Source organism: Lissotriton vulgaris, unplaced genomic scaffold, assembly GCF_964263255.1.
Source record: "Lissotriton vulgaris unplaced genomic scaffold, aLisVul1.2 SCAFFOLD_2144, whole genome shotgun sequence".
Classification (NCBI taxonomy): Eukaryota; Metazoa; Chordata; class Amphibia; order Caudata; family Salamandridae; genus Lissotriton; species Lissotriton vulgaris.
Genome location: NW_028250242.1, coordinates 263948 through 287174, shown reverse-complemented (window position 1 = coordinate 287174; position 23227 = coordinate 263948). Strand labels below are relative to the sequence as shown.

At 48.1% G+C, this 23227-nt stretch overlaps 1 protein-coding gene across 1 annotated transcript in view; it reads right to left on the bottom strand.

The window, feature by feature from the left end:
- Positions 1 to 23227, bottom strand: part of LOC147663327 (long-chain-fatty-acid--CoA ligase ACSBG2-like) — a gene marked incomplete at both ends in the record, with an annotated part of 401356 nt that overhangs the window by 140359 nt on the left and 237770 nt on the right. The window contains 2 exons of the mRNA XM_086950519.1: positions 6047 to 6228; positions 6860 to 7024. Coding sequence (XP_086806645.1) covers positions 6047 to 6228; positions 6860 to 7024 — 347 coding nt within the window. The remainder of the gene's footprint in view (positions 1 to 6046; positions 6229 to 6859; positions 7025 to 23227) is intronic.

Here is a 23227-nt window from a genome sequence, read left to right as displayed (position 1 = left end):
TTCCCCATGTCCAGCGCGGCATTGCTATATTGTTTTTTGGAGCCCCATCAGGCCAACAACAGTTATGTCTTATGTAATTCCACTGGGGTCCCCCCTCAGGCGTACTCTCCCATCATCAAACCAGAATCCTGGTCCTTGGTGATATTTCTCCAGTCACGCCTTCTGTTGGTTAGGATAGCTATGTGGCCCTACCGGATCTATCCGCGCAAACTGCCACTCCGTTGAACTCAAGGATTTGCCACTTCGCGGAGCTCGTGCGTCTGGTCTTTACTTGTGCGTCCCAGCCCCTTCGACAGTGGGGAAGCCTGTGTAGTATGTGGGAGAGGCCCCCCGCCAACTTAGGCGGAGCCTGTCCCAGACCGGAAGAGCTGGCAGCTCAGGACCTGTCTTTCTGCCCCGTGGCCCCTCCAGCACTATGAGATCCCACGCGTTATGGGGGTGTGTGTCTCCACACCATCCCAGCTAAAGTCTGCGGCATGGGCCAGAGGAGCGAGCGTTCCAGGTCTTGCCCGGGCAGGAAGCCCCTCACCTCCTGTGTTGGAGTCTCCATCGCAGGCCAGCAGCTCCATGCCCGATCTTGCAGGCCCGTGGCGCCTCCCGGTTCACTGCGGACGCTTCTGCCCCCTACTGTTGCAGGCCACCGCTTAGGCCGCAGTCTCTGGGCACCATGCGGCAGGACACCCCCAGGGTAACGGGCCTCCTACCATGTCTCCTGGAGGCACGAGGTAGTTCATTGCGGTCCCCCACTTCGGGTTCCAGGGCCTCCGCACCATGATTAGAGCCGCCGTTGGGCAGAGGCAAGCAGGCTGCACCGCCCTGGCTCGTCCTACTGTTGCAGGCCGCCACTTAGGCCGCAGTCCCTGGTCACCACGCGGCAGGGCACTCCCTGGATCCTGGGCATCCTCTCAGCTCATCAGGAGGCCCTGGTCAGTTCACAGCAGTCCCCTCTTATGCTTCCAGGGCTGCCACACCAGAATTTTCCATCGCTGTTGGGCAGAAGCAGGCAGGCCTCACCACCCCGGTCTAACCTTACTGGTGCAGGCCGCCATTTAGGACGCAGTCTCCGTCCACCATGTGGCAGGGCACTCCCAGGATCACAGGCCCCCTTTCAGCTCACCATGGGGCCAGAAGCAGTTCACGGCGGTCCCTCCGCAGTCTTCCGAGGCCGCCGCACCAGAATCTCAGCCACCTTGGGACAGAGGCAAGCATGCCTCTCTGCCCCAGTCTCGCCCAGCGTTCGGTACCAGCAACACGCTTCCCTTGCAGCAGCCGTCCCTCGAAACCGGTACCTCCGCTAGGGGCCTCACCTCCATCAGCTACTGTTGATGGGCCTCGCTTGGGGTCATGGGCACCTCCACCTCCGTTTGGCAGGCTCGGGGGCGTCCGCCGCCGTCCTCCGCTCGGAGCCCAACTCCGGCGGCCGCTGTGCACTGGGGGATAGGATTTCAGCGGGACTCCGGCCGACCGACATGTCATCGCAGGCCACTATTTTTCACCCCCATCGGGATCCAGAAACTCAGGGGGGTTCCGGTATCACTTCAGGGCATTGAGGGTCACTATCTCGCCAGGATAAGCTTAGGATGTCTTCAGTTGGGGCAGGAGCAGCGCAAAGACACGTCTAGCCAGCCATGTTGTTAGGCCACACACACCTCCACACATGTTTAGAAAAATAAAGAATATTGTTATGAGGCATTCAAGACCAAAGTGCCCCAAATCCAATAAGTAGAACCAGAGTTATGACTTTCAAGAATAAAGCAAAAATACTGCTCAAAAGTCACTAGAGTTAAGGGGTTATTTGAGGTCGCACTAGACCAGGACAAATACAAAGTTCAGGCCGACCACGATGGAGAGCAGGTCCGCTACAGGACTCACACTGGGCCCACTAACAAAGTGCCTTAGATGGAGCAGTACAAAAGGGGGGGGAGGGGTGGATTAAACCCAGATCTTTTGACTGGGTGCGAGTGTTTGATTGATTCAGATGCTCCGTCCATCACCACCCCTTTTGTACCGCTTTTGGCCGCCATAAGTGTGGCAGGGTATGCTCAGACGTGAGTCCCTTGTTCACTTTGCCACTGGATTCAAGCAAGCCGGGCTGAAGACGGCTGGAGTGCCAGAAACCGGTCCTCGGAAGATTGTTTCCGGTCCAGGGAAGACATGGCTTGGCAGTTCGGGCTGGACTGTTCCCATGAGGCACAGGGTCAGACTGATTTGCATATAGCCATGTCTGAACTGGTGTGGCAGAGTGGGCTAAAGAACGGTGATGGATTAAACCCAGATCTTTTGACTGGGTGTGAGTGTTTGATTGGTTCAGATGCTCCGTCCATCACCACCCCCTTTTGTACCGCTTTTAGATGGAGCAAGCATCGACGACAGGCTGCAATGAGCAGGGGAGGCTATGTGTCGATCTTGTGATTGTAAACAATGCGTTGGTTCATATTCATGCAGTCACAGAAGGCTTTGGTGTATAAACCCTTTATGATGCAGGTGATGCGTATAACCTCGCAGTTGGGTCCTGCATCTTTGGGCCACGCAGAGTTGTCTTTAGATCGGCACAGCATTGGTGCCGAAGGACACTGTGACAGTTCTGATCGGAGCAAAGTTGTCACAGCAGCAGAACCCATTTCTAAAGACCAGGACTGGATTGTCCACTCAGGCATAGTATGACTCACAGATGACAGAGTCCATCAGCAGGGTTGAAGGATGTCTTTGATGTCATTGAGACTTTAGAAACAGCGGAAACCCAGTAAGTCCTTCGAGTCACTATGGGTTCAAGTGAAATGGGTCTAGTTCTTGTCCTCAGCAGAGCAGAGATCAGCAGGCAGCAGGGCAGCTCAGCTAAGAATAAATAAGTTGCTTCACGGCAGCAGTCAGGCAAAGTGGCAATCCCTGTAGCACAGCAGTCTTTACTCCTGGCAGAGTTCTTCACAAGTCCAGTAGTGAACTATCTTGGAAGGGTCGGGCCCAGTACTTCTACCCAAATGCACCTTTGAAGTGTGGGTTACTTCAAAGCAGACCCTTGAAATGCAATGGTCCCCTTTCATTCCAGCCCTGTCTGCCGGACTATCTGTTAGGGGTAATCACGCAGTTTGTGTGAGACACAGGATGCTGCTTATTCAGGTGTCTGCTCCCCCTCCCGACTCAGGAAGAGCAATCAGAAAGTAGATAAATGAAGAGTTCTCTGTCATACCCACCCTTCCTTTGTTTGTGGCTGCCTAGTGAGAATACACAAAGTGTACCGGTCACCCATCTCAGATGTGTATTGGAGACAGGCTGCAAGGCACACACAGCAGCAAAAGTGGCATTTCTCAAACGGGAATGCTAAATCCAAAGATATGAAACATGCTGCAGTTACTCCTTTCTAATCAGGAATTACATCTTAAAAGTGTTATAAGGAATTCCAAATGCTAGCCTATGAGAGCAGTGGGCCCAACAGTAGTGAAAAACAAACGTAGCTGTTTTCAATAACAGGACATGTAAAACTTAAAAGTACATGTCCTACCTTTTAGCTACGCAGCACTCTGCCCTTAGGACTACCTAGGTCCTACCTTAAGGGTGACATGTGTAATGAAAGAGGAGTTTAAGGCTTGGAAAAAGGGTTTTATATGTCAAGTAGAAGATGGCAGTTAACTGCATCCATAGACCATGCAGTGTGGGGCCTGAGATAGGTTTGAAAGACTACTTGTGCGGGTTGCACAATCACTGCTGCAGGCCCACTACTAGCATTTAATTTACATGCGCTGGGTATATGGTATACCACTTTAAAAGGGACTTACAAGTTAAATAAATAAGCCAAAAGTGTATACACTAATGTTACTATGTTTAGGAGAGAAGCACATGCACTCTAGCACTGGTCAACAGTGGTAAAGTGCTCAGAGTCCTAAGGCCTAAAAAGAAAGGTAGAGAAAAAGGGGAGGTAAGCAGCCAAAACGGTTGGTGCAAGACCACCCTAAGGATGACTGGTCTAACATGTGTCCCCAGCTGAAAGTGGGGAGATCTATCCAACCTCTAGAGAGTTCCTCGTCACTAAGCTGGAAAAACCTGGATAGACCGTCAGCATTGGTTTGGTCTACGCCTGGTCTCTGTCCGACCCTGTAGTAAAATGGGCCACCTCAACAATTTGATTCTCGCCCCTCATTTGCATCAGCCACCTGAGGGCCCGTAGTCAGTCCGATTAGGGGGCAACAATGGTGCCATATCCCCTGATAAACCTCCTGAAGTACCCAGTGAGGCCCAGGAATGCTCTGGCCTCAGTCTGGATTTTGGCAGCCTCCTAGGCAATGATAGTCTATCTTGGCCTGGAGGGGCTGCCTCTTAGCCCTGCCCACCAGGGTACTAAGTACACCACATACTGCGTCCTATCTGGCACTTACTGGCCTTAATAGTAAGGCCTGCCAGTTTCTGAGCCTGCAGCATTTCCTGGAGGTGAAAAAGGTGGTCCTTCCAATTGCTAGTGAAGAGAACTGCCATCCAGGTAGGACCTGGCTCGCCATCGTTCTTGAAGGTGGCAGGGGAAATATTGAGTCTAAAGAGTATCACACAAAATTGGTAGTGGCCCTCCTGAGAGGAGAAGGCTTGCCTCTCATTGGCACCTTCTGTTAGGGTGATATACCAGTACCCTTATGTACTGGGCAGCCCCTCACCAGTCAAAAAGTTAATCAGTCTGGGGGATGGGATGAGCAAGTCTTTGTCACTGAGTTTAGCACTCCTAGAGAACCTCAGTTCAGGTGTGGTTTCCGGTGGGGCAGCTTTTCCAGAACCACTGGACTGAACCAGGGGCTACTGGAGAGTTCAGTTACCGCCAACTACAGCATTTTATAGACCTCACCCTTAATGCTGGCCCTCACCTTGTCCAACAACCTGTAAGATTTATTCTTACGAGGGAAGTTGTCCCCTATTTCCACAACATGGGTAAACTGGTGGATAGTCCCAGCAGTAAGGGAGAAAAGAGAGGAGTACTGTCCGAACACTTGGTGGCAGTCTCTCTGCTATTCAGGAGTTAAACTGGGAGAAAGGATTACTCCTTCCACAGACCCATCTTTCTCCTTCGGAGTACAAAAGGTCAGGCATAGGATCGCTCTCCTCCATCTGCCACCAAAAACATGGTGATCCTAGACTTACCAAGGCTGGGCAGGTCCTGCCAGCTCACCAGCAAGCACTGTGGCGGGAGCTAGCCATTTTTTGTTTTAATCATGGATTCTGTGGTACACACTTTTTTTTGTTTTTAAGTTGGGGGTTCAGTGGAAACCCCAAGGCACCTGCAGGCTGCCCAGCCAGCACCCATAGTGGGTGCCAACTCAGGCTCCCATCGGCTCACCATCAAACACCCGTCCTGGGTCCCGGCAGGAGCTGGCTCCATTACCCTTAGCTCAAGTCTGGGTGGGAGTTGCTTATTTTTGTGCTACAGCCTGGGCCAGAACACAGTTGTGTTCCCTGCCTGGGAGAATGCGGGTAGGGAATATAATCTTTACAGCAGTGCAGGGGGATGGGGTTCCTGGCCCGATCCATGGCTCAGGGAGGGGGCCCTTGTCATCTTGTTCGCCTTTTTTGAAAGTACTGAATAAGCACAATAATAATGTATAGCATAAACCACACATCCACATCGAGAAATGTGCTATCTGTTACCATTATTGAGGGAGGGGAGGGGCATCATGACCCACACAAGGGTTTGCCTCTTGTGAATCATGGCTTACCACAACGCTCAATGGCAATAAATAGTATATTATACTATACACAGAAGCAAACATCTTTACAGAAATTGGTCACAAGGATCCTGCCTATGGAGAGGGATTCTTCTGGATAAGACAGCATTTTAGTTTTAGTACTATGCCACAAGAAAAGCCAGGTCCTGATAATGAGTGCATCTTATTAAGATAAAGATAATCAAAGTTGTGGCATTAACATGGACAACCCACATTAAAAATAGGATGAAATACCATGCTTTCTGGACACATTGCCTTCACATGTCTAATGGAAGTATCAAAAGTGTTTAAGAAAAAGGCATTGAAAAATGCAAGAATCATCCGGTTAAGAGGCAATCGTACCCTACCCGTTCATGCGATTGTAGCTGGCCTGCAGCCCAACACTCTTGGCCCAGGCAGCTACTTTCCTTTGGATGAGAGAAGATTTGGCACCCAGGGCCTTCATCCGTTCTTGGATCTTCTCCCACACTCTAGGCACACCAAGAAAGCCAGTGGGGCGCACCTCTCGCAGTGTGGTGATCAAGGAGCCCTATGAACAAAAAGAAGAAGCAGGGAATGGTTGTGGTCTCAATTCACCACCTTTATTTAACAATGTATTAAGGATTAATCAGAAAAAAATTATTATATGCACAAAGTGATCTTCATAATATGGGTACTGATGTGCCACTATGGAGAGAGAGAGACCTGAAGGCTTCCACTGGCTAACAAAGATAAGAATCCAACAGTGTTTGACAGGCCATAAAATTTGGAGCTTCCAACACAGGCAGTGACGTGGAAGCAAGATTGAAACATTTGACATTACACCCGTCTGGCCAATCTACAACACAAGGTTTAAAGGACTAGGCTGCACTTAAACTGGCTGGAAGATCCTCCAATCTAAGATTGAGCGAATAGGGGTACAAACATGCATTACTTTGTAAGCTAACCACGCTCCCTTCCAGCACACACTGCCCAGAGAATGCCAGAGCACCAGTTCTACTCTTGACTTGCTTCCCCAAAATGCCAACTTGTTTCCCGTGTATATTTATTCAAGGTGAAGAGCAAGATCAGTTTGTTGATACCTGGTAAACCCTTCACAAGAAAGGGCAGGTTGCCCATGAGATGCAATCTTCATGTCAGTATTCTTCCTACACATAGAGGTTTAGCTCCTCTGCATTTACCTTGAGGGCGTCCGGGTCTGCAAAATATGTAGTTCCTCCACTAAATATGGGTAGCCAGAGGTCCAGGAGTTGAGCTGCAACATGGCTCAAGGGCAGGTAACTGATTAGCACTTCCTGGTCCACGACATCCAGCGCTTTACAAGCTTGTTTCACTACCCACGTCACCTGCAAACCAAAAGGGAGCTTCGTTAGATACCATAAGCTAGAGGAGAACTCTCAAAGAAACCCAGCAAGGAAATCAGGGGCTTGGAAAGCCAAGAAACTTAAGATAAGTAGGGAGGTACTTTTCATTGGTTTATTATATCTGAATCCCCAGACACAAACACCCCCTTCGCTACCAAGAGGCATGTCATGTGGGGCACCGGTCACTCACTTTGTAGCTCATAATATTCGGCATATTCAGTTTTAGTCATTATTTTGAAAGAGAACAATCAATCCACAAGCACAAGAATGCAGGGTGCTGATGGTGTTGCATGACTTGGAGTGCCTGGGCCAGTTCCTTAGGAAGCCAAGCCATGAGCATGTATATGGTCTGTTTATTGTTCTTAATATCTGAGCTACAGATCATAGAAATCCCCTTGCTTTGCTGTCCTGGTTCATTCACTTCATAGTCTATTCCATATTGAAAACAAACTTTGTAGAGCAAGCTTTTAAGATTCTTAAACACTTTGCAGTGAAGCCTTACAATACAACTGGAAGTATTTCCAACTCCTGTTGGGAACCCGAGGCCCTTCCCTAGAGACGCCAGCTATCTCAGCTCACCTGGAATTCAAGCCAGCCCAGAATCTTAATATCTTAGTGCCCTAGAGTTAAAGCTCTCCCGCAAAATCGAACAAAAGGGTGAGAGATTGTCTGCCCCACTGGAATAAAACCAAACCGCCATGAGATCTCACATGGTTTGCCAGGTCCATTTCAGGAGCAGAGGAGGAATACCTCTAGATCCACATCACTGAATCATCCAGTTCCACCAAGGAACTGTTCCACATCTACAGTGACACTTTTTCTCACTTCTTCAACGGTCTCCTTCCTAGACGGTCCGGTCCTCTAACAGTTTACAGTCAACAAAGTGGATTCTATTAGGGCCCTGAAGAGAGGAGTCGTGGTCCAGAAGCTGGTAAAAGGTGAGTTTATTCAGGAAGCACAGCAGTACAAGTATCAACCATCCTGCCTCAGCAACCGCCAGGATCAGAATGCAGAACATGGAACCATACAGGTATGAGAATACAGAATACATGCTGGCATAACACTCTAAGCTTAGAAAACTGTGATGACATTAAAATGAGAGGCACAACATATCTCCTCCCCTTAAAGAGAAAAAAAAACATTAAAAAAAACAAGAAAGGAAGAAGAGAAAGAACACCAAAAGAAGAGAAGAAAAAGAAGAGAGAAGAACAGAGAATAAGAAAAATCAATATCTGACAAATTCATCAAATTTCTTAGGAACACGAAGAGTTCTTCCATAAGAAGTGCGACCCAAACTAGAGGGCACTCCTTGTGAAAGCCCAGGAACAGAAGAAAACTTCTTAGAACAAGTGGGTATAACAGGGAAAGAGTCTGGCAACTGAAAGGTGCCCTGAGAAGAACCTGAAGCAACTTGGGAACCCCCGAGGAGAGAGTCGCCCCTCAAGGACACATCCCTGGATGATTGCTCGACCACTTCCCCATCAGAAACCTCCTTCTTGGCGTACAAGGCAATCCTGCGGAAATTCCAATTTTGCCCGTTCTCTAGCACAACATGCCATTTATGTACTTCCTTAACCCTCATGGGATCGGAAAACTTATTCATGCCAAACTCCCTACGCCCCAACTTGATTTTGACCAAGTCGCCCACTTCAACTCTACCCACCTTTCCAGGAACTACCTTAGAAGCAACATTTCCTTCCCATAGCCACTGCGGGACTAGCTTGGTTCTGGGAGTTCTGCCACGCATGCATTCAAACGGGACCAAATCAGTAACTCCATGGGCTGTGGTATTGTAAGACCACACCATATCTTCCACCGCCCTGCGTACATCTTTTTGTCCTTGCACCGACAACTGTATGGTACCCTTAATCAAACGATTCATCCGTTCCACCAAACCATTAATCTGGGGGTTGTAAAGGGAAGTGCAAATGTGTTGAATTCCATGATTGGCTAAGAAGGAATGCATGGAGGACGACGTGAGTTGGGTGCCATTATCAGTAACAAGGATTTTCGGAAAGCTTTCCTTAAGAAATAGAGACCTTAACTGTTTTATAACAGCATCAGTGGTGATATTCCTCAAACTCTACACACAACCACCTAGAGGATACGTCAACGAGAACTAAAGCAAACCTACAATCAGCAGGTAAGGATTCCATGGGACCAATGAAATCTAAACATAACTTATCCCAAGGCATGACACAAGAGCTGACAATGGAGCCCTGTGGAGGAGAGGAGATCTTCAACCTCTTTTCACTCTCTTTACACAGAAGACAAGACTCAACCCACCTACGCACATCTTCGTCAACTCCAGGCCACCAAAAGTTTTTTTTAATCCTCTTAAGAGTCATGTTTTGCCCGAGATGTCCCTCATGAGCTAAACAAAAGACTTTCCTCCTAAGAGAGGATGGTGGAACAAACCTCTCACCACGTAACACCAAATCATCGGAAACACCCAAACTCAACTCTTCTTGTAATTTGACAAAGGGACGCAGAGAAGGTTTAACATTCCCTTCCCTTCTCCATCCCAAACGAATAGCATCAACCAACTCACCAAAATCAGCATCCTCCAAGACAGCTTGATGCCATTCTTCTCTAGAGATAGAGTGAAACTCAGAACAAACATCCTCAAAGGCAGCAATTAAACAGACACTCTCATCCTCCAAATCCTCACCAACACACTCCGAAAAAACAGGAAGACGTGATGAGCAATCCGCTTGTGTGTTCCTCCAACCAGAGATGTGCTCTAATTTATAAGTATAGTCCTGTAACTTGGCAGCAAACTTCATTAGGCGGGGAGAACCATTATTAGCCCCACCCGGTGACAGAATTTTGAGAAGGGGCTTATGGTCAGTTCTTAGACAAAACATCGTACCCCACAAATAGGTACGAAAGTGCGAAACGCCCCATACAGCGGCTAGAGCCTCTCGCTCGATGACTGCGTAGTTACGCTCAGAGGAATTGAGGCAGCGCGAAGCAAACGCTACAGTTTTCTCACTTCCTCCACACCTCTGAGACAACACAGCACCAATACCATATGCACTTGCATCAACTGTAACATAGGTATCCCTACCTGGTTCAAAAGTTGTCAAAATGCCTGCATTGATAATATCACTTTTAACCAGTTCAAAAGCTTGGGACTGTTTAGTTCCCCACTCGAAATGCACACATTTCCTAAGTAATGTACGTAAAGGTTCAGTTTTATGTGAGAAATTAGGAACAAATTTGGAGTAGTACTCCACTAAACCAAGAAACGACTTGAGTTGGTCTTTGTCAGTAGGAATAGGGGCACACTTGATTGCTTTTAGAAGATCTTCCTTTGGTTTAACACCATTCTGAGAAATAGTGTACCCCAAGTAGTCAATTTCGGTTAACAAGAACTGACATTTGTCTTTTCTCAAAGTAAGACCAGCAGTTGATAAAATTTGTAAAACTTTTGACAAATTAGAATTGTGTTCAAGCTCATCTATGCCTGTAATCAAGATGTCATCTTGGAAGAAGTGGACATGCTTTAAGTCTTTGAAAAGGGAATGCATCATGCGTTGAAAAACGCTTGCCGCAGAGGCTAGGCCAAAAGGCAACCTTTTAAATTGAAACACCCCTTCAATGGTAACAAAAGCAGTAAACTTTTTGGAGTCAGGGTGTAACACAACTTGATGGTAGGCGGACCTTAAGTCTAATTTACTAAAAAATCTAACCTTGTCCATTAACAGAACCATTTCTGAAATGTTGGGCAAGGGAAATTTGTCAACTATAATGTTCTGATTAAGAGAACGAAGGTCAACACAAAAACGGAGCTTACCGTCCTTTTTCTGTGTGACTACAACTGGCGAAAGCCACTCAGAAGCTTCCACCGGTTCAATTATGTCTTGCTTTTGCATGTCATCAAGCATTTCCTTTACCTCCTTCCTAACAGCAATGGGAATTCTCCTTAAAGCATGTCTAACTGGGGAAGCATTTTCTTTAACCTTAATTTCATGTAAGTAACCTTTCAATTTACCCAAAGTAGGACGGAAAACGTCAGTGAATTTAGAAAGAACATTTTCAACATTGTAGAAATCATTGACTGCAAGTACCACATTATCAGACCTTGGGTCAAGAATAATATGTAAATCATACTGTTGTAACCACCCAAGAATTGCTGGGCCTTCTTCAGAAATGAAAACTTTGCCCAAAGCAGATCTCCCTTTAAACTGAAAAGAAGTATCCATGACTCCCTTCAATTTAATTACTTTTCCTGTATAACCTTTCGGCATAAAATCACTGTGTAAGAGTGGTACAGATGGCCAATGCTCCTTATACATACTGTAAGGTATAATGGAAAACATTGAGCCTGGGTCAACCATGAGAGTAACAGGAACATCGTTGAGGATAAAAGAAGCTCTTGGCCTCTGTAAGACAAAATGAGTATTGTCATCATCAGCATCACCGTCCACACATAAGAACATTTCTTGAGAGGAAGCATCATCTTCAACAAAATTAACTCTATTAAATGCAGGTGATTTGCACACTTTGCTAATGTGACCACGCTTACGGCAGGTTTTGTCTCTAGCAAAACAACCCTGAAAATCAGCAGCATGAGACATATCTCCACAACGAAAACATCCCACAAATTTCACCTTCCCACCAGGATTATTAGAAACAGACCTAGACTTGGGAAGAAAAGTTTTAGGTTTAGAGTTAAATTTATCAACATTAGAAGCTGGTTCTTTATCAGACTTGGAGACAATGCTGACAGTCTCTTCCTTCTTTATTTCAAGAAGCCGCATCTCCTCCATGCATTTATCAGATTCCTCGACGACTTTAGCAATTGTGATGGCTTCCAACAATGTAGGGTTCTTGGCTGCCCACAGTTTTTGCTGCATGCGCTTGTTTTTACATTGTACTATCAGTTGATCTCGAATCATCTGGTCCGCCATAGCTCCAAAGTCACATTTCAGGGATAATTCTCTTAAGCGAGCAACCATTTGATCAACTGTTTCTTTGCCTTTCTGGGGAGCAGTATAAAATTTGTGTCTTTGCATGACGATATTGATTTGCTTTCCAAAATATTTTTCTAACCTCAATTTTGCTTCATTGTAGGGGTTATCAATAGGCTCACCGCCATCATTTAGGAGTTCTGGCAGAAATTTGAAAACATGTTGTCCTGCTTTGCCTAAGGAATTTAATAAGATAGCCTTCTTCCTGTTCGCAGGAAACCTAAGGCCATCTATGGCTTCAAGGTAATTTTCGAAAAATCCTAGCCATTCTTCCCATTCCGTAGTGGGAATCTCCCCTTCAATGAGAAAGGCAGGTGGAGGAGAAATTGTATGGTTGGCAGTGGTAGCCATGTAAATTGTATGCGTATAAATTTATCACGTATTTAATTTGCGGATTAAAGCTGAGGCAGGTGAACAGGAATGTATTATATAGTACTTTGGCTTGTATTTGTAATAAATAAAGGTTTTCTGACACAAACTGTGCTAAAGAACGTATCTAGTACAATAAAGTTGTTTTGCCAGTTGAAATTAAACGTGGTTGGCAAAACGGCAATGTTAAAGATGCAGTTTTCATGCGTGGTTGGCAAACAACGAAGAAAGGTCCCAAAATGGCCGCCAGACGCAGTGCGCGATGACGTCAGCGCGCATACAGCGTCTCTGGCACAGGACGCTCTGGCAATAAGGAGACGCGCTGAAGAGTTCTCACGCTCGCACAAAGGAATGGCGCTTGAGAACGTTCACACAGTATCGCTCGCGCTGTGTGCCCCGTGCTGTGTGCTCGAGCGCACAGCGACACCGCCAAAACCCAAAAATGAAGAAACAGTACCTTGGGTTGCCGGTTTCAAAGGAAATACCGGAGCAGCAAACGCTGTGAGGGGCAGGCGCTAAGCGAGAGTCAAGAGGAAACGCCAACCAGCAGAGAGGAACGAAGTGTAGGGAAACAGCTCTCCAGGAACAGAAGAGACTCCTCGAAGACGTGGAAGGCCGAAGCGTCGCCAAAATGAAGAGAGGAGTCGTGGTCCAGAAGCTGGTAAAAGGTGAGTTTATTCAGGAAGCACAGCAGTACAAGTATCAACCATCCTGCCTCAGCAACCGCTAGGATCAGAATGCAGAACATGGAACCATACAGGTAAGAGAATACAGAATACATGCTGGCATAACACTCTAAGCTTAGAAAACTGTGATGACATTAAAATGAGAGGCACAACAGGCCCTCATTGACTTCTCTGCGCCACCGGCCTTGGAGCCCCATGAGAAAGTGGATAATTCATTGACGTGGATTGTAGCCCTCCAAATAATAAAGTCACCATTACAGACTAGATCCGGTTCCGTCTCAATTTAAACTGGAGCGCAACCCTAGGAAGCTGTAGCACAGAGCAGACATGTTTAAGGAAGGGGAAATTTGTATTTATTAGTACCAGAATAAGTAAAATGGAGACAAAAATCCCACTCATGAAAACAGACAATTTTTATTAGAAAATATACACCAAGAACTTTTTTTTCTTTTTAAAGATTTTTTTATTGAAGTCTTGGGTGGACCAATGCATAGAAAGTAAATATAATAACATATACAAAGAGATACGATGAAAATGAAAACCATACATTGATAATACATTCTAAAGACACCTACAATGCATTTAATCAAGGTACGATCCCCATATTTTTTCGAATTTCCTGACCGCCCCGATTCGTTGAGCATAAATTTGTTCGCATTTTCTGACTCTTTCCATTTTATGAAACCATTCTTGTGCATTGGGGCAGTATTGTGAACGCCAATTATGAAGTAGCAACGATCTAGCAACTGCCATTGCTATGTACAACAATTTAACGAGCTGCTCGGGTAACATAAGCTCTCAGTCAAAACCAAGCAGAATTAACTTAACATTCACAGAGATCATAATTTTATATTGGTTTTGTAAAAACGCAAATATATCCTCCCAATAAGAAGTTATTTTAGAACAATGAGCTATTATGTGGGACCAGTTGGCGGGATTATATTGCAAACACCTAAAACAAGTAGATGAGCTATTAGGATACATTTTAGCTACCATTGCCGGAGTAAAATACAAAAGCGATTTACTTAGGAAAAGCATTCTGCGCCAATTAGCACCTATTAGTACAGAAAAGTTCAACCTATTAATATTCTGCCAAATAGTGGGGGATAACACTACATTTTCCTGCCCTTGCCATTTATTAATTGCTTTAAAGCTCCGGTCGGGCAAGGAGGTGGGCCTGGCCCAAGATGGCCGACGCCTGAGACATTGCCTGTTTTTAGCACAAAGGATTCGTAGCTCCTCTTACCCCGTGATAACCGGAGCTCGCAAGCGGAGGAAGGTTTGGGTCCCCTTCCCTGGCTCTGCACAAAGGGAAGCTGATTACAAAATACTGACAAGCATCGATATCAACAAGGATCCAGAAAGACCTGAAGATCTTGCCTAGACTCAAAATGGCCGACGCATAGGACTTCTCCGGCCGAAGGTTCTGCTACTCACTGGAAGTTTGAGCTCCCGCCCTCCAGGCCACCCACAGGGATGAAGGCCTCCCCACCCCAGTCCTGACCAATTGGAAGCCCTTAAAGGAAGCCAAAAGTCCCAGAAAGTCTTAAAGCCTATGCCTGGCCCCAAGATGGCAGAGGACATCTCCACCTAATAGTCTGCAGCATCCACTAAGCTCTCCGTGTCACCGCCCACTGATTCACTCACTTGGATGAAGGCTCCCACCTCCACCTCAGACCTGCCCAAAGAAACCCCAAAAAGGCGCCTGACCACGCTTCATTGACTCCCACGCCCGAGGTGAGCAGACCTCCAGAGGGGATATCGAGAGGTGCTACCTGTTTTGCGGCGAGGGGTTTCCCCGAAGGGGGTGCCATTTGGTTGGCTGACTCTGCAATGGCGGCGCCTGTGACCCAGCAGCGCTGCTAATTCTCACTGCTCACCGTGTGGACTCCTGGGGCATGGTGGCGTGTGGAGAGCCCTGGGAGTGGCAGCGCAACTTTAACCACGCGCCCCTGTTTGCTGCCGAGGAGCCAGTTATGGCGGTGGCTCGCAGACAGGGAATCGACCCTCCATTCACCAGACTAGTCTGCACGGCCCGCAAACTGTGCCACAGCACCCGCCTTCCCCGCGACGACAAATTGGCAAGAGTAAAACACTGAGGTGACCAGAGCGACCCCATCATGGCCGAAAATGATGACTTCTCCCCCCAGCTGAACTTTGACTTACTCTTGCCGTCCAGGACTGCGCTTACCCTTATGCGAATATCTGCAATTCTTTCTTTCCTCCCCGCTCTACTCCTCTCCACTTACCTGCTACTGACCTCTGCCCTCACCTTGTCCTGGCCCTAGTCCCCACCCTGCTTACCCGTGAATTTTACCTTGGCATGTGAGATCTAGCTATTTTGGCTGATGCCCGATGGAGCTACCTGGTTTAGCTATAGGGGAGAAAGGTCTGGGATTCCATCCTTGGACGTCACCCACCCAGTCGGTGTGAGAAGTTGGCCTGATATGTAGTGTTTCCAATTCTGGAACCACTGGGTATCAGTCCAAACAAACCCCCAAGATGTCAGGTTGTAAGTCAACCTTGTAGACAAGCTATCCTAGTGGTAGCATGGACGAAGCAGCCTTAAAGGCTTAACTTAAGAGGTCGTGTTAAGCGAGCTGTTTTACCACATACAATCCTGTAATCAAATGAAAGGACACCACACAAGTATATATTATAAAAATATATGTATTTATTACTAAATTACTCCCCAGTACTCTTTATGAGGAAAGGGGCACAAGCGTTAAATCAAAAGCACTGTTACACATATAAAGTTGCACGTTTATGGATGAGGGCGGGTGGCCACTCAGACCATATATCAAAAAAGTGGTATAAGTAACACTTTACGAACAATGGTTAGGCCTAGGGCCTAGAGATTCGCTGGGAGCAGTCAGGACAAGCAATGAAGAAGTCGGGAGTAGCCCACAGGAGACGGGTGCAGCACGGAAAGTGCAGCGCGCACCAATGCACTGTCAATGGTGCGTAAAAGTCAATTAAAGTGAATAAAAAGATACTTCCGCTGAACCTAGGAACACAAAACTTTAGACACAGACCCTAGAGGTGTATACCAGTGTAAAGACACCGGCGTTGCAAAGTTACCTCACCCACAGGCCGTGGGTGCACAGGGTCGAAGTGGCGTCGGGTTCTATCACGCAGGTTCTGGGTGCTTGGAGCTGTTGCAGCTGCAGGCGCTGTGAAGCAGAAGTGTCCGGTGCGATCCAAGGGTGGATCGATGTAGAAAAGTACCTGAAAGCAGAGGGGACAGAGTCTGGGTCACTCAGCAGTGACCAGGGTGGAACCAGGACGGAACCAGGCAATGTCGGGCGCAATCAGGCGGTTGTCGATAGGCTTCTCTCCGCTGTCACGTGGGCTCTGGGGCATCTGCGACGTCCAGGAGCAGGTCACGATCTGTCCCACGTAGGCTCTCGCCGTCAGCACCGTCGGCTTGAAGATTGTAGCAAACAGCACTTGGCAAAAGCAATCCACGCGGAACCGGGAGATTGCTTATCACTCGAACCAGGAGGGTCAGAGTGGGTGCTCCTTTTCACAGGAGCTGGTGCAGATCTGGAGCAACCAGAAAAGCAAGTCGGATTTCAAAGTTCGTCGGCACAGGGGCCACAAGCCAGCTGGCCAGTGACCGGGCCAACGCGTCGAGCGCACACAAGCAGAAGGGCCCCACGCAGCACTCAGCGAGTGTGGAGGGGTGAGCTTTGGTGCAAGTGGAGCTCGGGGCTGGGGCTTCTCAAACCCCGGTGTACAGCTTCGAGGGTCACTCGTGGGCCGCACGGTCAGCGTCTCGTGGCCTTTTCAAGATGGCGTGCCCCACGCTTCCGGTCGCCTCCACGGGTCTCAGCTCTGCAGGGACTGTGGATCGGGCAGGTAGAAGGCAGGCAAGCTTGATCTCGTCGATCTCTGTCGCTCGAGTTCCGGCGGGAACTGCAACAAAGCAAGGGTCGAGGGCTGGATGGTGCCTGTTTGCACAGGGTGGTCACTCCTTGACCACAAGGGAGATTCTTCAGTCTTCTCACGTCGTGTAGAAAGTCGAAGGGTCCAGATTTCGTTTCTTATGTTTCTTCAGGATGATCTGAGGTCCGTTGGGACTGCTCCCCCTCTTATTCGAATCTAGGGGGTTGGACATCCTGCTAGGTCCCCTCCTATGGGTGGGACCCAGGAAGGGGGTGGTTACACCCCTCTCCTTTGATCCTGGCCGCGCTGGGACAGGGGCTGGGAGGCCCCAGAACCGGTTTGGCCGGATCCTGCAAGGGGCAGCCTTGTGCTCCCCAGGCAGTGTCTGGTTTCATTGAAACCTCCCTACTCCAATCCACTATCTCCTGTCTGGGGTGGTTTGACACCGCCCTGTGACAGGAAACTCTTTGTCCAGGCCTCCTCTGCCGGGTTTCGGTCAGCAGCAGGAGGTCAGACCCGTGTCTGTGGCAGGGGCATCCATTTTGTGGATCTGAGGCTCATTTTAAATCAACCGCGTTTCAGTAAAGTAACATGTCTTCTCCCTCTAGAAGGGTGGAATGCTATCCCCGTCGCCAGAACTGGCGAGGGGATAGTATTCCAATTCGTATGACACCTTACACGACATGTTTTGATAAAGCCAAACCAAAGTTGCTATATAACCGCGAGGATTATAATGCGCTTAAGAGTATATGGTATGGCATTATCCCGGATCAGCTTAGGGAGTTGTTCCCGACAGCTGCAGACAGGCTCAGCTCATGCCAGAGCGCCATCTCACATAAAACCACGCACTCTGCCTCCAGGATTGATGAGGCCTTCCATAGGAGTGGCTTACAGGCTATATATGTGTCCAGATATAGGTTTAGATATAGGTATACTATATCTAAGCAAGGGGTGTTTACACCCACTTGCCCCAGCTGAGTGATCAGCCAGTTGTGTCAATTTAAGAACCAACCAGGGGTGGCAAAAGCTATGCTTCAGCCCCTGGTAGGCCTTGGTGGCACCTATGCCCTGGGCACCTATAGTGCATGGTACAGGGGCTGACAAGGAGTCCATTTCCAATTGTGGTATGTACCTATAGCACATGTATTACAAATTTAGAGAGAGAACAGCAGGCTGGGGGTCTGATTAGCAGGCCCACAGCCTCAGTAAGTCGAAAACCAGTGAAGCAAAAAGCAAAAATTGGGGTGACCATAGGATAGCAGACCCTACTCTCCTACATAACCCCCCCCCCCAAACGCAGGGACATTAAACTTAACCTTGACCAGATAAGTCTTCATGTTCTAAGTGGAAGTACCGGGAGAGACCATCTGCATTACCATGGTCAGTCCCTGGGCGGTGCTCCACTGTAAAGTCCATCCCCTGTAGGGAAATGGACCACCTGAGCAGTTTGGGATTTTCACCCTTCATCTGATTTAGCCACAAGAGGGGCTTATGGTCTGTCTGAATTAGGAAGTGAGTACCAAACAAGTATGGCCTCAGCTTCTTCAGGGCCCAAACCACAGCAAAGGCCTCCCTCTCAATAGCTGACCAACGTTTCTCCCTGGGGGTCAGCCTTCTGCTAATAAAAGCAATGGGCTGGTCTTGACCATCTTGATTAAGTTGTGAAAGCACAGCTCCCACCCCCAACTCAGAAGCATCTGTCTGTACAATGAACTGTTTGGAGTAGTCAGGACTCTTCAGGATAGGTGCAGAGCACATGGCCTTCTTCAGGTCATCAAATGCCTTTTGACAGCTAACTGTCCACTGAACCTTTTTGGGCATCTTCTTGGATGTCAAGTCATTCAATGGTGTCACAATGGACCCATAGTTCTTTACAAATTTTCTGTAATACCCAGTCAGGCCCAAGAAGGCTCTGACTTGTGTCTGGGTAGTTGGAGGAGTCCAGTCCTGTATGGTCTGGATCTTGCTCTCCAGTGGTTGAACTTGACCCCCACCTACTAGGTGGCCCAAGTACACAACCTTGCTCTGCCCTATCTGGCACTTAGTAGCCTTGATAGTCAGGCCTGCCTTTTGCAGGGCCTCCAGAACCTTCTTCAGGTGGATCAGGTGATCCTCCCAGGTGGAGCTAAAGACAGCAATATCATCTAGATATGCTGCGCAAAAGTCATCCAACCCAGCAAGGACTTGGTTCACCAACCTTTGGAAAGTGGCAGGTGCATTCTTCAAACCAAAGGGCATTACCACAAACTGATAATGTCCACTAGGGGTAGAGAATGCTGTTTTGGCTTTTGACTCTTCAGCTAGTCTGATTTGCCAGTAGCCAGCTGTCAAATCAAATGTGCTCAGAAACTTGGCAGAAGCCAATTTATCAATGAGCTCATCTGCTCTTGGAATGGGATGAGCATCTGTCCTAGTGACAGCATTGAGACCTCTATAGTCCACACAAAACCTCATTTCTCTCTTCCCATCTTTGGTATGAGGTTTTGGCACAAGGACCACTGGGCTAGCCCATGGGCTCTCTGATGGCTCAATCACTCCAAGCTCCAACATCTTTTGCACCTCAGCCTTTATACAATCCCTGACATGGTCAGGTTGCCTGTAGATCTTATTCTTCACAGGCAGATTGTCACCAGTATCCACCTCATGGGTGCACCAGTTAGTCTGACTGGGTGTGAGTGAAAACAATTGTCTGTGGGCCTGCAACACCTGTCTGCAGTCCACCTGTTGCTGCTCAGTGAGGCTGCCTGCCAAGGCTACTCCATCAACTGAACCATCATCAGGGTTCTGGGAAAGCAGGTCTGGGAGAGGGTCACTCTCTTCCTCCTGTTCCCCATCTGTGGCCATGAGGAGACTCATGTCCTCCCTGTCAACAAATGCTTTCAAACGATTGACATGGAGCACCCTGTGGGGGCTCCTAGGGGTGCCAAAGTCAACCAAGTAGGTGACTTCTCCCTTCTTTTCAATGATAGGGTAGGGTCCAGTCCATTGGTCCTGGAGAGCTGCTGGCCCCACTGGGTCCAACACCCACACCTTCTGCCCTGGCTGGTACTCAACCAGAACAGCCTTTTGGTCATGCCAGGCTTTCTGTAATTCCTGACTGGCCTCAAGGTTTTTGGATGCTCTCTCCATGTATTCAGCCATCCTGGAGCGGAGACCAAGTACATAGTCCACAATGTCTAGTTTAGGCTTTTTGAGAGGTAACTCCCATCCTTCCTTCACCAAACTCAATGGACCCCTTACAGGGTGGCCAAACAAAAGTTCAAAAGGGCTGTAGCCAACCCCCTTCTGTGGGACCTCTCTGTAAGCAAAGAGCAAGCAGGGTAAAAGGATGTCCCATTTCCGCCTAAGCTTCTCTGGTAAACCTTTTATCATTCCCTTTAGGGTCTTGTTGAACCTTTCCACAAGCCCATTGCACTGTGGATGGTAGGGTGTGGTAAACTTATAGTTTACTCCACACTCTTTCCACATTGCTTTTAAGTATCCAGACATAAAGTTGGTACCTCTGTCTGAAAGAACCTCCTTTGGAAAGCCCACTCTTGAGAAAACTGCAATGAGGGCTTTTGCCACCACAGGAGCTGTGGTGGTCCTCAGGGGAATTGCTTCTGGGTACCTGGTGGCATGATCCACTACCACCAGTATAAATCTGTGCCCAGATGCTGTTTGAGGATCCATGGGACCCACAATGTCTATTCCAACTCTTTCAAAGGGTACCCCCACCACAGGTAGTGGTATCAGGGGGGCCTTTGTTGTGCCACCTGACTTACCACTGGCTTGGCAAGTGACACAGGAGCGACAAAACTCCTTGACATTTTCTGACATGTGAGGCCAGTGAAAGTGTGGAACAAGCCTGTCCCAAGTCTTATTCTGGCCTAGGTGTCCTGCAAGGGGAATATCATGGGCCAAGGTAAGAAGGAAGCCCCTAAACTTCAAAGGTATAACCAACCTCCTGGTTGTGCCAGGCTTGGGGTCTCTAGCCTCTGAATAAAGGAGTCCTTCATCCCAATACACTTTATGGGTACCTTGAGCATTCCCTGCAGCCTCAGCAGCAGCTTGCTGTCTGAGGGGTTCAAGTGAAGGGCAATCTAATTGGGCCTGCCCCAGGTCTGCCCTTGAGGGTCCCCCTGTCCCCAGAAACTCAACCTGATCAGGTTCAAGCTCCTCTGAGACAGTCTCCTCTTGGACTGCAGAATCAGTTTCCTGTGAAACCTGATCCTCAACCTGGGGCAAGTGGGAAGGCACAGCCTTAACCCTCTTGCTCCTTCTCTTGGGTTGTGGTTGGTCTATTGTTTCAAGATCCACCACTGGTTCAGGAAGGCACTTCTTAGCCTGAGACCTTGTCACTGCAAGGACATGAGCTGAAATCCCTAGCATTTCTGCATGAGTCCTGTACTCCACTTCTGACCAAACTGAGCTTTCAAGATCATTGCCTAACAGACAGTCTACTGGGAGGTCTGCACTCACAACAACTTTCTTTAGGCCATCTACCCCTCCCCAGGAGAAGTTCACAACAGCCACACTATGGGAAGTAGTGGAGTTGCTTGCATTGGTCACTAGGTAACTTTCACCTAGTACAATTTGTCCAGGGTCCACAAAGCCAGGTGCCACCATTGTGACACTGGCACAAGTGTCCCTGTAGGCCTGAGCCAGTTTCTCATTAATTAAGGGAGTCTGCCTATATTTGCCCAGGTTACTGGGGCTTACTGCAGTGGGCAATGATATGTCCACATCATATAGGAGAACTGCCTGTGTGGGGATTCTGACTAGGCCAGATTCCACCTCAGTACCCAGGGTCAACCCTACTAAACCCTTTGGCTGTGTACCACCACTGCTGACTGTACTAGGGGGTGCAGTTGCTTTAGGAGCTGCAGTGGTGGGGACTGGATTTTTCTTAGTGCATTCACTGCCCCAGTGTGAAACTGATTTGCAGGTATTACACCAAGGTTTCTTTGGGCCATCATTCTTCTTTTTCTTGTTTCCATTTTGGGAACCCCCCTCTTTATTGCTAGTTTGGGGGCCTGAAGACTTCTGGTCCTTTTCTTTATCTTTCTGATTCCCACCCTTCTGGTCTGTTTTCTTCTGGTCACCTTGGTTCTGGTTTTTCTGCTTAATCCTTGTTCTGACCCATTTGTCTGCCTTCTTTCCCAATTCTTGGGGAGAGGTCAAATCAGAGTCAACAAGGTATTGATGCAACAGCTGGTTCTGACAGTTATTAAGGATCTGTTCTCTCATCATAAGATTGTACAATCCTGTATAGTCTGAAACTTTACTTCCCTGCAGCCAACCCTCCAGAGCCTTAGTGGCACAATCTACAAAATCAGTCCAGTCCTGAGTCTGTGCTTTTTGGGTGTCTCTGAACAACAACCTGTATTGCTCAGTGGTTAGGCCAAACCCTTCAATAAGAGCACTCTTCAGAACAGAGTAGTTTTTGGCATCCTCAGGTCTAACAGTGAGGAGCCTGTCCCTCCCTTTCTCAGAAAAGGAGTACCATAAAATTGCTGCCCACTGATCCTCAGGGACCTGCTGTACCATGCAGGCCCTCTCAAGAGCAGTCATCCATTTGTGGATATCATCCCCTTCCTTGTAGGGGGGCACAATTTTTGTCAGGTTTCTATTGTCATAGGCCCTGTCTTTTTCTTTAGGAACTTTGCTGCCACCAGTGGCATCTAAGCCACTTATTTTCTGTTCCCTAGCCAAGGTAAGTTTAGCTTGAGCTAAGGTCAGTTTAGCTTGAGCCAGAGCTACCTCCTCCCTCTCTATCTGGAGTTGGACAGCCCTCATTCTAGCCCTATGCTCTTTTCTCTGGGAGGAAGTCATTCCTCTTTGAGATTCTCTTGAGGCACTAGAAAGGTGAGAGTCCCTTGACAGAGATCTCTCCCTTCTATTACCTGGGAGAATTTGGTTATGAGATCTGGAGTGGTGCTGGCCCCCTCCATTCCCATGTAGGTCCAAGTTGGCCTGGTTAAGCCTGGCAACCTGTACCTGGTTTCCCCCCTGATCCTGATCTTCAGGCTCATCTATATCAGAGCCTTCTTCTGGGTCTTCCTCTTCCTCCTCCTCTTCTTCTGGAAGATTCTCATTCTCAGGGGAGGTTATCCCTTCCTCTGTTTCTAAGGGAGGCTGACTCACCTTGTCTAGGTCATCCTTTTCTAGGAGAGCTACTAGGGAAGGAATGGTAGGGCCTCTGCCCTTTTTTAGCCCCCTGGCTGTGCACAAGGCACTCAGGTCTTTGTGGCTAAGGTTGTCATATCTGGATGTTGTCCCTATGG